We start from the raw sequence: 20,231 nt of genomic DNA, 5'->3' as shown, positions 1-20,231 counted from the left end.
ACAGAGGCAGGGCAGCGGGGGTAGGGTAAGGCCTATGCCATTTTGCCTTTTTCCTGCTCCTTTAAGATGTGACAGCCACACCTTCACGGCAGCCATTTTGTGACTGGCGCCCACAGTACACTTTCCCCGCTGGCCCAAAAAGGGTTGGCGGACCCTGGGTTACGCACTGCCTAAGCAGCAAATCCATCATATGTGCAAAGAGCCCTTGAGATGTACGGTGCTGGCACACTTACTGCAGTGGCTCTCGTCACTGTTGTCTCCGCAATCATCCTCCAGGTCACACTTGTAGGATAGCGGGACGCAGGTCCCCGACTCGTGGCACCGGAACTGAGTGTCAACATCACACACAGTTGTTGCTATTGGGAGGGGATGAAAGAGCAATATTTGGAGAGCCTAAACGAGTCACCACGAGAGGCCAGCAGCTTTATTAAAATAAATGCAGGCAGTAGGAGCGTGATAGTAGCAGATAGTGGACAGCCATTCCATGTGGCCATCCTTAAAATTTCCCTGTCTGAACTGTGTCTAGGACATGCCATGATCTACAACGACTCTGCCCCCAATCTTGGCAGAGACCCAGAGCAAAGTTGTAGCTCTGGGACCAGAAATTCAGTCACCATCGTCTGCAGGTAAAGGATTTCATTTGACCGGGTTCACAAAGAGCTCAATTGGAACCCTGGAGAGCTGCTGCCTACCAGAGCTGGAAGACACCCCAAGCTACATCGGTGCTTCAACTTTTGCAGTCAGATAATTCCAAATTGAGACAAATTCCAAATTGAAGCAGACTTAACACTGCTTCAATTTTTTTTTAAAGAAATATCTCATTCTCTTTAAAAGTGCTCCTAAACTAAAAAAGCGACTACCCCATATGGGCTAAGTCAGCCATGTGTTCGGAGGCTGCAGCATGCCTGAGTGGAAACTTAAAAAGGTGACAGCACCCAAGTCTTCCTCTTGAACACATCTGACTCCTTGTGTGCTGTGGATGAGATCTATGACAGGCCAGGAAGAGATGCAGCAGCAACAGCAACTATAAATATGCTCAGCGGAAGTCTAACCAGTGCTGAAGCAACATCTAATATTGCCTGTGCTGCTTGTCTGTGAGTTCCCATCATAACCTGAACTTTGAGACTCACTGAACAGCTCCTGGTAAGGCATCAAGGATATCGAGCCACACAACAGCGCTGGAAAAATTGGGACACTCAGCGCATAGAACTGCACCTGTATATATTATATGTCTTCCCTGCTCCTCTCACACCTCCCTCTCCTCTTGCCAAAAATCAAAAAAAGCTTCTCGAGAAAGGGAACTGTTTGGTGTACGCTCCGGTGCAAATCAACTTGAGGGAACGAGAGCGGCGACGTTGACTTACGGCAATTCTTCTCGTCGCTCATATCCCCGCAGTCGTTGTCGTTGTCGCACTGCCAAATGCTGTTGATGCAATTCCCGTTCGAACATCTGTACTGGTTGGAGAGACAGGTGTTTTCTGGTACGCGGCAGCAGAGAGGGGCAGGTGAGGAAACCAGCGCAGACAAACAAAAAATTAAAAGGAAAGTACAGCCAGGCTTCAATGACCAAAGCAGCGTTAAGAAGCCAGGTCCCAGCACAGCATTAGCATGCCACATCCGAACCATACATTTAAAGCATTGTTGTGCCACTTTAACATACATAGCTTCCCCCCAAAGGATTATGGGGGGTGTAGTTTGTTAAGTATGCCGAGAGCTGCTAGGAAACCCCTATTCCCCTCACAGAGCTACAATTCTCATAGTAGTTTGGGACTTTGGCCCCTCACCGTAGACAAGGGGCAGGTTTTAGCCCTGTAAGAGAAATAGCACAACAGCTTGGGACCAGTTTACCTGAGAGATTGCCTTAGCCCAAATATGCCTACTCAAACGCTCTGATCTGCAGAACTAGCATGGTTACAGGTGCTGCATAATGCTCATTTCAAATTTGTAAGGAATCAATCTTGTTGTGTGGCAGCACCCAAACTTTGGAACTTCCTGCCTATTGACATCAAGCAGTCACCTTCACTGTACTCTTTTGGCGCCTGCTAAAAACATTTTTAGGAAAGCCTATCCAAGCCTCGGCCCAGTATACCTGAAGGAGTGTCTCCACCCCCACCGTTCAGCCCGGACACTGAGATCCAGCACCGAGGGCCTTCTGGCAGTTCCCTCACTGCGAGAAGTGAAGCTACAGGGAACCAGGCAAAGGGCCTTCTCGGTAGTGGCACCCACCCTGTGGAACACCCTCCCATCAGATGTCAAGGAAATTAACAACTATCTGACTTTTAGAAGACATCTGAAAGCAGCCCTGTTTAGGGAAGTTTTTAATATTTGGTGTTTTATCGCTTTTTAATTTTATTAATTATTATTAATAATATTCTGTTGGGAACCACTCAGAGTGGCTGGGGAAACCTAGCCAGTTGGGTAGGGTATAAATAATAGATGATGATGATGATGATGATGATGATGATGATGATGATAGAAAGGTGTCAGGTGTTTTAAACTGCTTTTTAGCTTATTGTTTGTTTTAATTGTTTCTGAAGGTTTTTAACTTTTTTATTTTTTACTGATAAATTGGTCGTTTTATTCTTTTCATAAACCTGTTTAAGGTTTGCTTGTTTTTTCCCCCACCATCAATAGGTATATACATTTTATGAAATAAATGAGTATGCATAGCACACATTTATATCAGTTTCTGTACCACAGTAACTGTTATGGGTACTCTCCCGGCAAACTCTAGGAATTGTAGTTTGACAGGCTTCCACAAAGCCCTAGCTCAGTGTTTTCTAAACTTGGGTCTCCAGCTGTTTTCTGGACTGCAACTCCCATCATTCCTAGCTAGCAAGACCAGTGGTCAGGGATGGTGGGAATTGTAGTCCAACAAAAAGCTGGAGACCCAAGTTTGGGAAACACTGCCCTAGCTCTTCCTAACAGAACTACACTTCCCGGTTTCCCTTAAGAGAGAGTTACTGTTAATCCTTCAGTGCAGGCAGTCCCTGTGCACAAACAGAAGAGATGCACGCATCACAGCGGAGTGTGGAGGTGTGCTTCTTACCTTCCTTTACACAGGTGCTGTTCTTCAAGAGATACCCAGGCGGGCAATCGCATCTCACTTCCCCAGATGGGAGCACGTGGCTGGCAACTCCCTCGGGGCATTTACAGCTTCGGCTGTTGTTTGATCTTGGGAGGCACAAAAGGCTGCAAGGCTTGGAGATGCAAGCATTCTGCCCTGTCCAGAGGAAGGAGAGAGAGAGAGAGACACCTTATAAAATCCTGAAGCTTCCAGAGATCTTCCTTCAGGGTAAGCTATTAAGTCATGATTTTATTTCCATCAACAGTGGGGGGAAGCATTTGCAGCCCAAGGGCCACATTCCCCCCCTTTTTAAAAAATAAAATAATAATCTTTATTAGATATTCAAAGTATACACATCAAATTTAAAATCATACACACATACAATAAAAAATTGACTTCATATTGCTTTTACATTGATTATCTTGAAATATATAACATTCCTATGCTTCGTCTCCTTTTCAAAATTATTCCCTTACACCTTGAGTAATCAATGAAAGCATCTCACCAATTCTGTTACTATTCCTTCTTTTTTTCAAATACATCTCCATATACCTCCATTCTTCTTTCAATTTCTGCTTTGATCTATTCCTCCACCCAGGCATGCAAGATGCATTTCCGTAGTTCCAAGGGTGCATTCCAGGAAGGTAAAAACACTCAAGGAGGCTGCTAAGCAGGACCGGTGAGTGGTTTGGCAGAAGGAGAGTTCCAAGGGCCAGACTGAGAATTACGGAGGGCCACATATCTCCCCCAGGCCTACAATTCCCCACCCCTGATTTAAATCAACAATATGCTTTCCACTTCAAGCTTCCATAGCAATGCAGGAAAAAAAAATAGCATCTCATCTGTAATGGGTGTGCGTACGCGCACACACACACACACACAGAGAGAAACAATTACATAAAACTGTGTGGAACCAAAGCAGTCCAATGGGGATTGTGCATCCTCAGCACAAACTGAATTCTGACTGACAATGGGGAGGAGGAAGAAACCCTGGAGGAGGAGGAGGAGGAGGAAGGGAGAACAACCCAAAGAGAAGGACTTCACCCTACAACTTTTTGTTGCAGGTCCCACCTGTGTGCGCCAGGGTTTTATTTCTCTTATCAAGGGAGATCATGAAATGGAATAAACAGAACCATGCTCGTCAGCGGTCAAGAAATACCTGCTGTCTTTCCTCGGTAGAAGATCTTCATATCCATCACACCATTGAGATGGTCAACCAACGTCTCCATTTTGGACCCGCTGTGTTTGGAGGCTCTGAAAATGCTCAGCTGCGACCAATCGTTCCAATAGATTTCATTCTGAAAAGCAAACCTCTTATCTTTTAAGCAATAACGTTTGATGAGAATCGCAACTGCAGATAAGCTAAAACACACACACACAAATGAAACCAAGCAAAGCAAGTACCATTTAGATATATGAGCATAACAATAATACTTAACATTTATATTATGAATTTCATGTGTCACGTACATTATCTCAGTTACCTTTAAAATAGGTGTGCAATGTAAATCTGTGTTATTATCACCATATTATAGGTCGGGGACTGAGGCATGGCTGAGGCTACCTTACGAATTTGTGGATGAGATGAGATTTGAGCCAAAGCCATCCCAGATCACTGCTTGTACACTGAACCACTACACTAGTGAAATTTCCTTATAATTACCATATTTAATTTTGTATCTTTATTAAGGCTTTTATTGTCATTAATTTTTAAATTTAACTGTGTGTGTATTTGTCTTACTTTTGTTTTATATGAGCTTAAAGCTGAAATAAAGTGAATGATTGATTGATTGATTGATTGAACCACTACACTGGGCCATTTAATTCCATTGCACTACTCTTGAAACTGTAAGAGGGAGGGTTGTATCTCAGCAGCAGAGGGTCTGCTTTGTACGCAGAATGTCCCAGGTTCAATCCATAAGGCAGGTGGAGCAAGCTTGTTTTCTCCTGCTCCAGAGGGCAGGACCCAAACCAAAGGCTTCAAGCTACAAGAAAGGAGATTGTAATGAAACAGTAGGTAGAACTTTATTGATGGTCAGAGCTGTTTGAGAGTGGAACAGACTACCTTGGAAGGTGATGGACTCTCCTTCTTTGGAGGTTTTTAGGCAGAAGCTGAATAGTCTCATCTGCCATGGATGCTTTAGTTGGGATTCCTGCATTGTAGGAGATTGGACTAGATGAGGGGTCCCCTCCAACTCTATGATTCTATGTCCCGGGTCCAATCCCTGGCATTTCCAGGTAGGCCTGAGTGAGAATCCTGTTTCAAATCCTGCAGAGAGCTGCTTCCAGTCAGCCCGGACAATACTGAGCTAGAGGGACTCGGTGTAAGGCAGCTTCCTATGTCCCTATGGGATCCTTCCTTTTTTCATAACAATGAAGCAAGTTGTCGAGTTAGCTGCTCCACAACCAGTCAGGGCCATGGCAGCCCCCAATCCAAAGCAACCAATGACTGTTCCATTATCCCCTCCCCGACTCCATCCAATACGGCCTTCGCGAATCTGATGCCCTCCAGATGTTAACTAATCCAAGGAATTGCAGTTCAATGGGAACACAGCTTGGAGGCCAACTAGTCTACAAACACAAACGCACTAATGCAAACCCTGCAATGCAGGGGGGTGGGGAAGAGAGTGAAGGGTGTTTCTCGATCACACTGCTTCGCTTTCATTTTTGGTTTTTTATTTCAACGTTTGCACGCTACCTCTCGGAGCAAGTCAGTTCAAAACGCAGCCCAAAACGGACTTAAAGCCATACAATTCAACGCAGCATTAACGCGAAGGAAGAAAGTGCGAGAGATTTACAATGCAGTTGAACCAACGGTGCATGGGATGCTTCCCTTTTAAGCTGCAATGGGATGGCGCTCTGCTGAACTCACAAACGTGAGGAAAGAAGGATAATATCTAATAAATGTATCCTCTCCTAGCATCTATACGCATCCCTACAAAAAGGCCTCGGCTCAGCGGCTCAGCGATGGAAGGGCCCCTGGGTCTGCCCCTGGCACATCCAGTTAAAAAGAATCCAGAAATGGCTGGTGGAAGAGACTCTCCAGTGGGAACCCTGGAGAGCTGCTGCCAATCGCAACAGGCAACAGTGGGCAAGATGAGGTGGTATAAGGCAGTTTTTCCGTATGCAAAAAGAGGAGGAATTTCGCCACCAAAGCTTCCTGTTGGCATGGAGCAGGCAGGACCAAAACTGGGGAGGAGGAAGGGAAGCTCTTCCCAGTGTAAAGGGCAAAACTGTACCTACTTTGCATAGCCCTCCTCTATGTCGATAGAGAAATCAGGATTGTGATGGTTTAACTAGACAAGCTCTGCAAAATAAAAATCACAATCCCGCAAGCATTCTTGTTTAACAAGCAAGACTCTGTAATTGCCATATATTACTCTCAGTTCTCGCTGTGCTTGCAAGGACATCCTGTACAGAAGGACATCTTTTCCTTATCTGGTTGCCAGGGGCAACCCATAACCTTGATCCGGAGAGGGGTACCCAGAGGGGGGCTGGGAACTGGCTGACTGGAACAGAACTTTTAGGGCTTGCACACAAACGTTAAATGGTTTCTGCATGTACCCTGGGATCTATTAGCCCAGTGCCAACCCTAATTGATTTCAGCAATAGCTTTAAGGTTGTTAGTTGTACCAACAGAGTGACGTGGGTTTCTCTGGGAGTGTCATGTCAATGCACCTTCCTTCCTATCAGAGCCAGCCTAGAGCCAGAACTGAATGGATCTCTTCAGAGGTGGGTGAGGGGGGAAGTCAACCAACAACTTCACCTCATCACCCCAGGATAATCCGCAAAACTGGCACCTATCCACATATATATATTTTTCCTGCATTTGTAAGAAATGGATATTTTCGTGTGAAAGCACCCACACTTTGGAACTCCCTGCCTATTGACATCAACCAGGAATCTTCACTGTATTCTTCTCAGCGCCTGAAAACAACACTTTTTTTTTTTGCTCAGGCAAGGCTCTCCAGATCTCTATAAGACCAACATATGTTTTAACCTGCTTTTAAGCTCAACTGTTGGTCTTGATCATATTTTTATTTTTAAAAGGATCTGTGTTTTTTTAACCTGCACTTCTATTGGGCACTTATTTTCATTTCTTTAGAAAACTGCTTGGATGTTTTACTTACAATCAAGTTTACTTACAATATACGTTTCAATAGATAGATAGATAGATAGACAGACAGACAGATAGATAGATAGATAGATAGATAGATAGATGATAGATAGATAGATAGATTATGCTGCATAACTGGGGAGACCCAACCCCCCTCAGCTGGTCACACATCCAAAGCTCTAGAACTTCTGCCATCAATCCAAGGAGCAGAAGGCCAAACTAGACAGGAGAAGGTTGGCTCTACATTTAAGTTGCAGGTTTGTTTGTTTTTAAATGCAAATCCTATCAGCCACAGAGGGCACATAATTAATGGTCTCAGGGCATGCACTGGGAGGGTGAGATTTTGATCTTTTCCTCCTCTGCTGTGGTCCAGAAGAAAATCTCTTATCTGAAGCTATTATATAGATAGTCATGATGGCTACATTGCCACCAGTATCAGAGACAGAATGCCTCTGAATGCCAGTTGATTGGAAATATGTTAGCAGACTTCCTGTTGGCATCGGGTTGGCCCCTGCTGAGAACAGGATGCTCGGCTAGATGGACCACTGGCCTGATCCAGCAGGTTCTTCTTACGTCCTTACGTATTGGGAGGAAAATTCACCATTGGTGCCATGTGTATTTTGATTCAAGAAACGGTGCTGAGTCTGAACTAACACCCAGGCTAGAAGGCACAGACTAGTAGCTGCCTTGTTCTGACCATTGGTCCATCTAGCACTGTCTGCACTGACTGATGGCAGCTCTCCAGGGTTTCAGAAATAGGGCATTTCCAGCTCTGCTCCGAGGTGCAAAAGATTGAACCTGGGACTTTCTGCACGCAAGGTAGATTGCTGAGCTGGGCCCGTCCCCTAACTCCAGCTCCCATCAGCCCCAGCCCAGCATGCTGGGAGCTGCAGTCCAACAACATCCAAACGGCTACAGGATCCCCATCCCTTCTCCAACCCAAAAGATTTTGGTCCAAGAGAGAGAAACATGTTCGAGGGATATAAAACGAAAGCTTTAAATGAAGGCGCCCAGTGAATACCTTAAAAACAGCAATGGCGTAAGGATGCGGGAGGCTGTCCAGGATTACCGATCTCTGCAAGCCGTTGAAATCGATGCGCTCGATCCTGTCCATGTAGGCTTCTGTCCAGTAGATCCAATGATCATCCACCGAAATGCCATTTGGCCACCTCACTCCCTCGGAGACAACGCAAGTCGGGGAAGAGCCGTCCATCTCACTGCGGTAAATGCCAGGCTTGGAGTCCCCCCAGTCTGTCCAAAACATCAGCCTGATAAGGCAAATTATGGACGTTACAAGAAAATTATTGCTCTTCAGCACGTCCCGAGAGCAACCATAAGGAGCTGACTTATACAGAGTCAGACCTTCGGGGCACATCAGGGACAGGGATCCTGTGACTTTCCAGCAGCTGTTGGACTACAACTCCCATCATCCAAGATCACTGGCGAGGAATGATAGGAAATGGAGTCCACCAATGGGCTACACTGACTGGCAGCAGCGTTCAGACCTTTCCTAACCCTGCCTGGAGAGTCCAGAGACTGCACATATATTAAACGCAAGTGTCACATCACTGAACATCATCCCTTCCCTGAATTTAGGACAAGGTCTCTCCTCCTGGTCAACGGACAGGACTAACTTCCGACTTCACTAGAGGGAGGGGTTTTCCCTGCCTTCCCAAAACAACCCTGTCTCTTGGGCAAGGATTAGCATCTGTTCAAGGGTCTGAGCTCTGCGCTTTCCCTCTGTGCTGAAACTGCCCTCTGGAGAAAAATGTACTCCCCGTTTCCAAAAGCATTACTTTACAGTCTACATAAATGAATTTCACTCCGGGATTACACGATCGATCAATCCAAATCTCTTTATTAAGGTCAATGAACGGCTGCTGTGGTTGGCGTCTGTCTCGAGGGACAATGGAGTGAGCCTCCGGGGGTTAAGTCAAACCTCTGCATTAGCAGAACCGAGGTGACCTCCCTTGGACTGCCCAGGTGACAAGACCCGCCTTTCGGCCTCACTGATGTAGTCCAAAGGAAAGCAGAGTAACAAGTTTGGCACCAGCCTGGCTGCAGGAGTTGCCAATAGGAGGCGTACCATCAACCATCTTAGGGACTCCACTACAAATTTGTGTTGGGTTTGCCCCTTAGACTTTTCTTTTCCCAAAGATATCTGGCAAGGCAGTGGAGGGTTTAGGATCAGAGCTTTCCATCTTCTAGATGGGCTACCTTCCTAGGTTGACAAGCCCCATCTGCCCCCCACTGCCCTCTAGAGCATGGGCAGAAACCTCCTTCTAGACAGTTGCTCAGGAGACTATTGGTCTTGTCCACTCAATCTGCCAGAGCCTGTCTCCACATGCAGGGGAAATCCCTAACTCACTGAGGGTTTGAGACCCATTGGCTACCCTCATCTGGTTTAGCTGGCCAGTTGAAGCCATTTCCCGAGGTGTGGCCACTGTTGCGTGTTAACAGCTTCTAGGAGCCACAGGTGAGAGCTGAGTGCTGGGTGGGGACCAAAGGTGCAAACTAACCCAGGAGCACAATGTGCCCCCACCAGAGGTACTCCTCCTCCCCTGACCCTCCATACAATTAGGTAAAGATAAAGGTACCCCTGACCATTAGGTCCAGTGGCGGACAACTCTGGGGTTGTGGCGCTCATCTTGCTCTATAGGCCGAGGGAGCCAGCATTTGTCTGCAGAAAGCTTTTGGGTCATGTGGCCAGCATGACTAAGCCGCTTCTGGCGAACCAGAGCAGCGCACGGAAACGCCGTTTACCTTCCCACCGGAGTGGTACCTATTTATCTACTTGCACTTTGACGTGCTTTCAAACTGCTAGGTGGACAGGAGCAGGGACCGAACAGCGGGAGTTCACCCCGTCACAGGGATTCGAACCGCCGACCTTCTGATCGGCAAGCCCTAGGCTCTGTGGTTTAGACCACAGCACCACCCGCATCCCTCCTCCATACAATTAACAGCATTAAAAAAGAAACTGTACAAATATCTAAAGTAATTCCCAACAAAACAAAAGAACCGTAACAATAACATCACTACGTTACCATATTACAGAAAAGGAGGTGTAGAACAAACAACAGCAGCAAGTTTGCTAAAATTAGTCTCTGGCAAGATTTTATGTGCAGAAACATAATAATTGACCACCCCGAAAGAGAACGCATTAATTTCAGTCCTGTCCTCGCATCGTTCATCCTCCCAGCAACCCTGTGGAGCTGGCCACTATTCCGCTCAGGGTCTTACAAATCTGGCTGCTAGTATTTCCGATGTTTCACTTACCCTTCTTTAGGTACCAGAGTCAAGGCTCGCGGCCGTTCGAGCACAGAGGAATTCAACACCGTAAGTCGCAAGTCTCCATCTGGGTTGGCGACCTAGTGTGACACCACAAAGAGGAGAAACAAGGAGCATATCTGGCTGTCATCACTGGTAGCAGCAGCACTATTCCTGTACAGACTAGTCATTCCAAAGGCTTATAGCCAAGGATGTGGACAGTATTCAATGTACGTGTTCCTTTAGCAAAGGATTTGCGATCGCACAACAGAACTCGCTCCAATCCTTCTCCCCACCCCAACCTCAATCTGCTCCAGAAGGTTGCAGGAACCCCCCTCAAAAAAAAAACCAAAAAAAAAACAACCAACAGATTTGGGAAGCACACAGGAAGAAGAAGGAAAGTTCCATGTGCAAATGTCAATCTTTGCATTGACAGAATGAGGTTTGGCCCTACAGGTCAGAAGTTGCCCACTCACTTCACCAGCTTCATAAAGGAGGAAGATGGAGCCTTTTGTTGTTGTCGAACAACTGGGAGCCAGGATCTCTTGCCAATTTGCTGCCAACTACCCAGAGATCTACTGGTAGCTCCGAATCCTGTCTCTGTCCACCCCAGCCTTGTACTCCCAACCTGACCAAAGCAGGAAGCAGAAGGCTGTGGTGCTGTCCTCTGCCACTGGCTCTACTGAGATAGACAGATAGATAAACGCAAAGCAAAAGCCTGAACACACTCTGTAAAAGCACAGCAAACGGCTTCCTGACACTAACTTGGATTAATCTGTCCGTTGATTCAGCCTCCTGGTCACCTGTATACCAAACCTTATTGAGGCAAATGGGTTGGTCACCAGGAAGCAGCTGGAGAGAAGTGGTGGGTGGGGACTATCAGCTCACAGATGTGCCAAGGCTGACAGAGGGGGTGGTGGAAAACTATTTCCAACATCCAGGCTGTGGGAAATGCTCCTCATGTGGTCAAAACGGCCCCACTCATGAGCTTTACAGAACAGCAACAAGATACATTGAGATACATGGCTCGCAGGAGGGAAAGGAGAACTTAATTTTCCCTTAGGGTCGACCTATGCTCCGCCTAGTCTGCCTTCACGGGCCTGGTGTCCTCCAGGTGTTTTGGACTACAACTCCCATCAGCCCTGCCAAGCATGGCCAATGGCCAGGCATGATGGGAAACAGAAGCCTGTGGCTCTATGCACAGATGCGCCAAGTGGCGAGGGCAGTGAAGGTTCTGCAGTGGCCCTGCCTGTCTTGGCTGGCCAGTGGCGGTTCGCTCAACCTGCACAGGTCCCCCAGACGTTTAACGGTCCATTGATACCTGCGCTCACCACTTTGTTAATTAACCGCTGCCACCAACCAGTCTGTCTGGTATTTACTTCACTCAGTTCAGTCAAGGAGAATATTGGAACAAAACTGTTTTATTTGAAGTTTGGTACATAAGCATGTGGTTTCTGAATAAACAGTTCTTTCTTGGTTGTGTTCTTGTTAACAACAGTGCCCAACGTTTTCTCCCACCCCTGTTCCTACTCCTTCCCTAGCCACCCTCCTTCCAACCTCTCAATACCCACAACAAGCCCCCAAGACAAAGACAAAGACCAAGACCCTGACAAAAGACAAGCCAAAAGACCCCCTTCCTTCCCCGGGAGGGGTTTATATAGCCCACATAACTCCACCCCCTAAAGGTTCTTACTGGTTATTCCTTTTAACTCCTTCTATGCCATTCCTAAGTTTGGGTGATCATCACAGCCGCTAGTTCTCCTTGACAGGAAGGGCTGTAAAAGCTTCAGGGTGGGACTCTGCCTGGACAGTGATAGTCTTTACGGGCTCTTGGCTTAGTTTATTATTTTGGCCTCCTGGGTTTGACCCTCCCGGCTTCCACTGAGCTCCAAGAACAGGTGCTGCCTTGGGCAACAACACATCCAGGTTGCGCAGAGACGCATACCTCGATTTTTGGAATGCCGGCATTCACCCAGTACAGCAGCTGGCTGATGGGTTCAAAGGCCAACGCTTCAACCGTCTCCAGACCGGTGCTGACGATGATCTCCTGTCCCGAGCTCCCATTAAGGCACAGGCGCTGAAAATAAATAAAAACAAGGAATCCAAAGCATCAAATGAGTTCAATTGCTGTACAAGCACAGAGCAAATCAAAGGGGGACTGGAGATATAGAAAACAAAGCACATCCCTGGGCACTTTGAATCAAGCATGGGAAAAACTTTTTTTCCATCTGGAAAACTTTCGGGGGGGGGGGCAAATTTAAGCGCAGAAGTGAGTGTACATTGCACCTTTGTATCATAGCTTAGTTTCCACAAACACCCTTTTCTACCCAGGCAAGCAAGAAGCATCATCTGGCTCAGCTGTGAGTGCTGCTAAGACTGACAGGGAACAAGGGCAGGGTCTTTTCGGTGTTGCCCCCTCCCCACCTTTAGAATTTTCTCCCCCAGGGAAATATGCACATTGCAATGGCTGGTTTTAATGTGCTGTGCTTGTAAAAGGTTTTGGCGGCTGCTGGTTTGTAAAAAAATAAATTACTGGTGTTTTTATAGGTTTCGAAAATAAATAAAAAGATCTATAGACACACATATTTTGAAAACCAGGTTAAAAAGCTATTTAAAGTCATTCATTAAAGTTTTTGCCTGGCTAGGATGTGTCCTTGAACTCCAATCTTGTCTCTTGCTTGCCTGGACAAAGGGACATGTGAATGTGTCTATAAACTACCCTAGTGTGCAAAGGTGAAATTTATATCCATTGCCCCACCCACTTTTGCCTCTGGCCCTGCCCACCACTGGCATGTGGCCCCTGGAAGGCTGCCGAGAAGGGAATGTGGCCCTTGGGATTAAACAAGGCTCCCCATGATATCTAACTCGTTTTTAAGAGCGTTGGATAGCTCCATTGGTTAGAGCATGGTGCTGACAATACCAAGGTTGCAGGTTCGATTCCCGTAAGGGACAGCTGCATATTCCTGCATTGCAGGGGGTTGGCAAGATGACCCCCAGGGTCTCTTCCAACTCTACGATATCCCTGCATGTGTATCTTTGCCCACCCTCTTTGATCCTTGACCAAAAGCGATCGTCTGTCCTAGGATGTCATTCTCTAAAACAGCCCCCAACATTACGCCCTTGCTAATCCATATGGCTGCAACTCTCCCTGGGACTCCTAGGCGACGCCACCTTTCTTCAAAAACTTTCACCAAAGAAGCTCCGAAGGCAGAAAACTCACCTGGATAATGTCTAGTGTCACATCGGCCCAGTACAAACAGTTGCGGTCATAATCAAAGTCAAGCGCCACCGCCCCTCGCAACCCCGTCAGTGGCAGCTCTTCACTGATCCCAGAGGAGAGGTCGTATCGGTGGATGGAGTACCGGGTGGTGTAGAGAATGAATTCATTCTCCTCTGCAGACAAAGCAGACAAGAGAACATTGGGTGCAGCTTTTGGTCTCCACCTCCTCTGGCTAGAACAGTTGCTCTGGTTGGTGGTTCTAGTGGGGGCGGGAACTGCCTCCTTCCCACTTACCTGCTAATGGACATGGTACAGATTCCCCTTCCAGCCGAGCCTCGACGTCCCCCCCTGAGCAAGTGTCTCCGGATATCTTGCGGTAACTAACACAGAAAAGCGAAGGGTGTTAATGCTGCAGTCCTGCTCTGCGTCCACTGTCAGAGGCAGCGGTGCGGCTGAATGCCAGTTGCTGGAAAGCACAGGAATCATAGAATCATAGAATCATAGAGTTGGAAGAGACCACAAGGGCCATCCAGTCCAACCCCCTGCCAAGCAGGAAGGTAGAGTCCTCTTGTGCTCGGATCGTGCTTGGCAGTTTCCAATAATAATAATAATAATGAAAATTATTTATACCCCAACACTCTGGGCGGCTCCCAACAGACTATTAAAAACACAATAAAACATCAAATATTAAAAACTTCGCTAAACAGGGCTGCTTTCAGATGTCTTCTAAAAGTCAAATAGTTGTTTATTTCCTTTACATCTGATTGGAGAGCATTCCACAGGGCGCTCCATTAGGGCAGTGGTGGCCAAACTTGGCCCTCCAGCTGTTTTTTTTTTTTTTTTTTACTACAACCCACACCATCCCTAGCTAACAGGACCAGTGCTCAGGGATGATGGGAACTGTAGTCCCAAAACATCTGGAGGGCCGAGTTTGGGGATGCCTGCCCTAGACCAAATGATGCTCTTGGCGAGATGTATTGCCTCCTCTCTGTTCAAACTTAAAATACATTAAAAACAAGAACACTTGTGTCCCATTGCGCAGGCTCTCCTTATGTTCTTAGATAAAGGTAAAAGTAAAGGTACCCCTGACTGTTAGGTCCAGTTGCGGATGACTCTGGGGTTGCAGCGCTCATCTCACTCTATAGGCCAAGGGAGCCGGTATTTGTCCATTTGTCCACAGACAGCTTCCAGGTCATGTGGCCAGCATGACTAAGCTGCTTCTGGCAAACCAAAGCAGCGCACGGAAATGCCATTTACCTTCCCGCCGGAGCGGTAGGCCTACCTATTTATCTACTTGCACTTTGATGTGCTTTCAAACTGCTAGGTGGGCAGGAGCTGGGACCGAACAACGGGAGTTCACCCCGTCGTGGGGATTCGAACCGCCGACCTTCTGATCGGCAAGCCCTAGGCTCTGAGGTTTAGACCACAGCGCCACCCGCGTCCCTTATGTTCTTATCTAAGCACATTGACTTGATAGCCAGTCCCACTGAGACCCGTAGGAAGAACAAACCCATTCCCTCTTAAACCCGCTCCTTCTTCTGAATCCATATGGACAGAATGGCATCATGAATACACTGAGGAGGGTGACCGATGGCCCTCCTGTGGCCTTTTGAGGGAAAACAGTATATAATCTTAATAATAATAATAATAATAATAATAATAATAATAATAATAATAATAATAGATGAATGCATGCCCCCCAGGGCAGTCACCTACCCTCTGCTCTTCTTGTAAGTTGAACCAATGGGACACGGCACAGGGGGAGAAGATGGTTTGCCGGCAAATTCAGGGTCTGGTACACAAACTTCTAATGACAAGTCTTCACTCAGCTTGAAGCCAAAGTCACTGAGCCGGGGAAAAGCAGAGGCGAGGGGCAAGGGGAGGGGAGGAGAAGGAAATATGCCCTTCAAGTATAGGTTTATATGCATATGTATTTATTTAACTACTTTTTTACAATTGGGGGGGGTGGGAAGCTAAAGCACCAAATGTTCTGGAAATGCAGCTATTTAAACGAAGGTTATTATTAGCAGAATTCAAATATCTCACAGTATGCCCCTTTTCACTGGAGGACCTGTGAACACGTTAATGCATCCCAGGAGAGCTTGCCAGCTGGCAGCTACACAGCCCAAGAGCCAGATGCTGAAAGAATTTATCTTTACGCCCCCTCCCACCTGCCCTTGCCAAAAATTAATTTCATTTGCTTCTCCATGATGGACTTTCTTTCTTTCTGATGCTAGCCCCACCGCATTTTAATCAGAGTGTAGTAAAAAATGAATTAGCCCGCAATTACACCTGCAAGAAAGTCTGTATTTCAATGTACACATATGGAGAGAGAGAGAGAGAGAGAGAGAGACAGCTCACAAGGACTGTGTGAAGTAAGTTAGCCCAGGGTTGGGAAATCCACACCTGTCTCACCAGCTCACCCGTTCAGCTGGCGCATGGGGACTTCAAACCATCTCAGTTCAGGTACACCAAGTAGTTCTCATTGAGAGCTAGCCAGCAAAACTGAAACCCTACCCAAAGCAGAGCTGAACCCCATCTGGTGGTGCACATGAAGCTCAATCCTGCTTTGTGCAGCATCTTCATCTCCTGGTGGGCCAGTTTTGACAGCTGGACCACCCACCTGCCAATCACCTGGTGTTCAATATGACATCAGAAGATTGACAGTGGGTGATCCAACCCACCAGTAAAGTTGGCCCATGGGGTAGAAGAGATAAAGTTCTGGCCCAATATTACCCAGAGAACTTCAGTGCAGTAGGAGAACATCAACCCAAGTCTTGTCTGTCAAGCTTGGTCCAACAGTCTTCCCACTGTTCCACACCAGCTTACCTCTGTATATGTGCTCTAGAACAGGCAATCCCTAACAGTTCAGCAACAAGAAATTTATTATAGAGGTTGGCCATGAGAGGATTGGCTTGTGTGGCAAATACACATCCAGCCCACAGGCCACTGCCAGGGAAACAAAATGGCCCCAGGGAATGCCAAAGCTATTCACCTCCAAGTTACAATAATACAGTAGTTATTTCCACAAGCTCCATTCACCTCAAGGGGTTTTCTTCTTCCAGTTCTTCAAATATCCAAGTGGTTGTATGCTACCCAAGAGCTAATTGCTTTCTACAATATGGGTCCACTGAGGCCCAAACCACTGTCAAAATTTATCCAGCTGTGTTAACAAATTCCAGCATTTTTACTTTTATCTTGTGGCCTGCCTAGAATTATATTGAATAATTCATTGGATATAATAAACTGCTCTACAAAAAACAAAAAACAAGCACACTGAAATCTACTCTACATCATCTTGACTTTTGTTTCATTGGCTAGAAGGTCACCTTGTACTTTTGAGGAAAGTTGTGTTGGTTGGTTGTTTTAAAGCTGTTTTAAATATCATACTTCACAGCAATCAATCAGTAGTTTCTGACAAAGCGTCAATACCTCAAAATCCAGCCACTAGAATTCCATTTTCTTTTAGCCCCTTGCCCACAGACCTAAATTCCCGATATCTGAGGTTGTCATTCCCGTGTGTTGACGAATATCCATATACCCACAGCCTAGTGAGTTCTCCCCTTAACTCACCAGGTGACCATTAGTCAAGCCACTTCCTCTTGGCCTCCTCACCTGTAATATGGGTGGAACTATACTAATCTACCTCACGGAGTACGTACCAAGGATGACAACATGACAATGTATGTGAGCCCCTCTATGCATGCCAAAATGCTATATAAATGCTAAAGTATTAATAATCCCTTGTTCAGTTTGAGTGCTCAAGGCCAACTGATCAGTGGGAGTTATGCACTCATAATTACACAAGGAACTGCAGCCAACAATCCCTCGGGAAGCTGCCTTCATTTGAAGGGAAAAGTGACAAGGCAATAATAATTGCTCGTCTCTATTTCTGGATGCTCCAACCATCTCAGCAAAAACCTCATTCGCAGTGGTGGGGGGAAAGGATGCTCCCTACCGCGCTTTCCTATTTAGATTAGCCAGTCAAGCCAAAAGATATCCAGCGCTCAGATAAACTGGGTCTGTTTAGTGAGCATCCATTCTGATTTGTTTGTGGGCAGATTATTATACGATGCTCCCTTCGCGGTAAGTCACAGCCAAGCCCCCTTCCAAGATTATACAATAATTTGACAATTATACAACAATAATAATTTGGGGTGCACTGCAACGAACTGCACAGATCTCCACATGTTGCCTTTCAGCTATCTCTACGATTTTCCGTGCACATATCATAGAATCATAGAATCATAGAGTTAGAAGAGACCACAAGGGCCATCCAGTCCAACCCCCTGCCAAGCAGGAAACACCATCAAAGCATTCCTGACAGATGGCTGTCAAGCCTCCGCTTAAAGACCTCCAAAGAAGGAGACTCCACCACACTCCTTGGAAGCAAATTCCACTGTCGGACAGCTCTTACTGTCAGGAAGTTCTTCCTAATGTTTAGGTGGAATCTTCTTTCTTGTAGTTTGAATCCATTGCTCCGTGTCCGCTTCTCTGGAGCAGCAGAAAACAACCTTTCACCCTCCTCTATATGACATCCTTTTATATATTTGAACATGGCTATCATATCACCCCTTAACCTTCTCTTCTCCAGGCTAAACATACCCAGCTCCCTAAGCTGTTCCTCAATAAGGCATTGTTTCCAGGCCTTAACATGGACTAATCCTTCAGAGTGATTTAAGTTCGAGTTTTCCTTAAAGTTCCAGCGTATGCAACCAAACTTGCACGCCGTTCTTTTGAAATGGCTCCGTATTTTCAGTGTTCCTAAATGATTAGCCTTGGAGCTTAAGATGGCTAAATAGCCACCCCTTTCATGCTGATTGGGTGGCTCTAGGAGGCTGAAGATAGGGACCCTTCAGCAGGAATAACAAGGATCCTGCAACCCCAGATCATTACACCACTGCTGAGGCAGTGCATTCCCCTGTCAATTTCCATACAGCAAAATGTCTGATTTTTTAATTTTATTTTTGGCAGGGGGTGGGGGGAGAAGTTTTGGAAGAGCTTCAAATCAACTTTAAATGTACAGCCTATGTGATTGAATCCCACCTAAAAAACAGAAACAGCCATTAAGTGCCCTTCATTGCTGACATTTACCGTACTTTTCCATGTATTTCTTTAATAATTATTCAAAAAAGTGGATACATGAATAGTGCATAGGGTGGATGTTTGATTGGTTGCTGTCAGAGGCTATTGGGCACGTTATTGGTTGCTGCGTTGATGGCTGGTGTTGATTGGCTGATGCTGCAACAATTGGGAGGGCGATTGGCAGCTTCTGCCAGTGAGGGGACAGGCGAGAGGCAGACTTTGCGACAGGTGCTGGTGAACGATTTTCAGCAAACCCCCCCCCCAAAAAAAGCTCAACAATTCTGTGCCATCTCCCCCCATTTTCTTACATCTGAGTCCCCCAAAATAGGGGGCGTCTTATACATGGAGGCGTGTTATACGTGGAAAAATACGGTAATCACTCACCACTCATAGTCCTCTCTGGTGCAAGAACAGTTGGAGACCATGACCGGCCGATCAAAGTCTTCCCCATTGAAGCAAGTCGCATGGGGCGTTCGCCTTTTGAAGACCGTCTTGTGTCCCAGGAGACACTCATTGCCTCTCTCGTCAGAGGGGGACCACAGTTTGTAATCGTTTTCAGTGCAAGGCACCCCTATGGAACGAACAAGCAACATTAGATGGGGGGAGGATAGCAAAGGGTTTGTGCGTCTAAACATTAAGTGGGCTCACCATGTCATGGACTCAACATATCTGCTTTCAAAAAAGGGGGGGGGGGACTCCAAGATTTAAGCACAAATTTCTCTTAACAAGCATTTGTAATGTGGGTTTGACTAATTTTGCACATTCTTGTACATAATTTTCCCCAATGCAATTTTTATGGGGTTGTGTTTTTTTTTTACCAACCTTTGCATTTTTATGCACACATTTTGCCCTAGTACATGCATTTTCTGTACACATCGCTTGGCTGAAGAACTTCATTGCCAAATTAGGAAACGCAAAAGATTTCTAAGGATGGTTGTGTTTCTGCTGATGCGATGTTTCACAAGGTGTAAATTAGATAGGTCCATCTTTAAATGCGAGCTGGATAAAATTTCTCCCCCGTACCTACCTAAGACAGACAGCAACAAACCCTTTCCGCAGAGTATTCCTTGGAGTGAGTCACGTATATTATTTATATTTCAAACCCATTTGAGCTGCCAAGAAGCTCCACTTAGAACACTTACAGTTTTAGAAGGCATCAGTTCTACACTTTAGTCAAGCTCATTCTTCTGCCATGTTTAACTGCTTCTCCTGTTTCCAGATGTGATTGCATGCCGGTATTTTAAACACCCATAAAAGCAGGATTTCGGGACTGGAAATTTCTCCTGCCTCCCACTCCCCACAAATCTATGCCACCACACATGAAGCTGCCTTATACCATTGGCCCATCTAGCTCAGTACTGTCTACACTGACTGGCAGCAGCTCTCTGAAGGATTTGAGACAGGGTTCTCTCCCAGTCCAACTTGGAGATACCGGGGATTGAACTTGTCACATAGAATCATAGAGTTGGAACCCA

The 20,231-nt window shown here is 46.3% G+C and overlaps 1 protein-coding gene across 2 annotated transcripts in view; it reads right to left on the bottom strand.

Moving 5' to 3' along the window:
• Positions 1 to 20,231, bottom strand: part of SORL1 (sortilin related receptor 1) — a 117,319-nt gene that overhangs the window by 33,348 nt on the left and 63,740 nt on the right. For both annotated transcript variants that reach the window (XM_033171434.1, XM_033171433.1), the window contains exons 14-24: positions 19,141 to 19,327; positions 15,388 to 15,516; positions 13,966 to 14,051; positions 13,672 to 13,844; positions 12,397 to 12,528; positions 10,461 to 10,552; positions 8,206 to 8,452; positions 4,227 to 4,365; positions 3,050 to 3,223; positions 1,365 to 1,478; positions 234 to 356 (exon numbers count right to left, since the gene is read on the bottom strand). In XM_033171434.1, coding sequence (XP_033027325.1) covers positions 234 to 356; positions 1,365 to 1,478; positions 3,050 to 3,223; positions 4,227 to 4,365; positions 8,206 to 8,452; positions 10,461 to 10,552; positions 12,397 to 12,528; positions 13,672 to 13,844; positions 13,966 to 14,051; positions 15,388 to 15,516; positions 19,141 to 19,327 — 1,596 coding nt within the window. The remainder of the gene's footprint in view (positions 1 to 233; positions 357 to 1,364; positions 1,479 to 3,049; positions 3,224 to 4,226; positions 4,366 to 8,205; positions 8,453 to 10,460; positions 10,553 to 12,396; positions 12,529 to 13,671; positions 13,845 to 13,965; positions 14,052 to 15,387; positions 15,517 to 19,140; positions 19,328 to 20,231) is intronic.

The sequence above is a fragment of the Lacerta agilis genome, chromosome 15 (assembly GCF_009819535.1).
Source record: "Lacerta agilis isolate rLacAgi1 chromosome 15, rLacAgi1.pri, whole genome shotgun sequence".
Classification (NCBI taxonomy): Eukaryota; Metazoa; Chordata; class Lepidosauria; order Squamata; family Lacertidae; genus Lacerta; species Lacerta agilis.
Note: the sequence above shows the minus strand (reverse complement) of the source record. Positions and strands in the feature narration are given on the sequence as shown.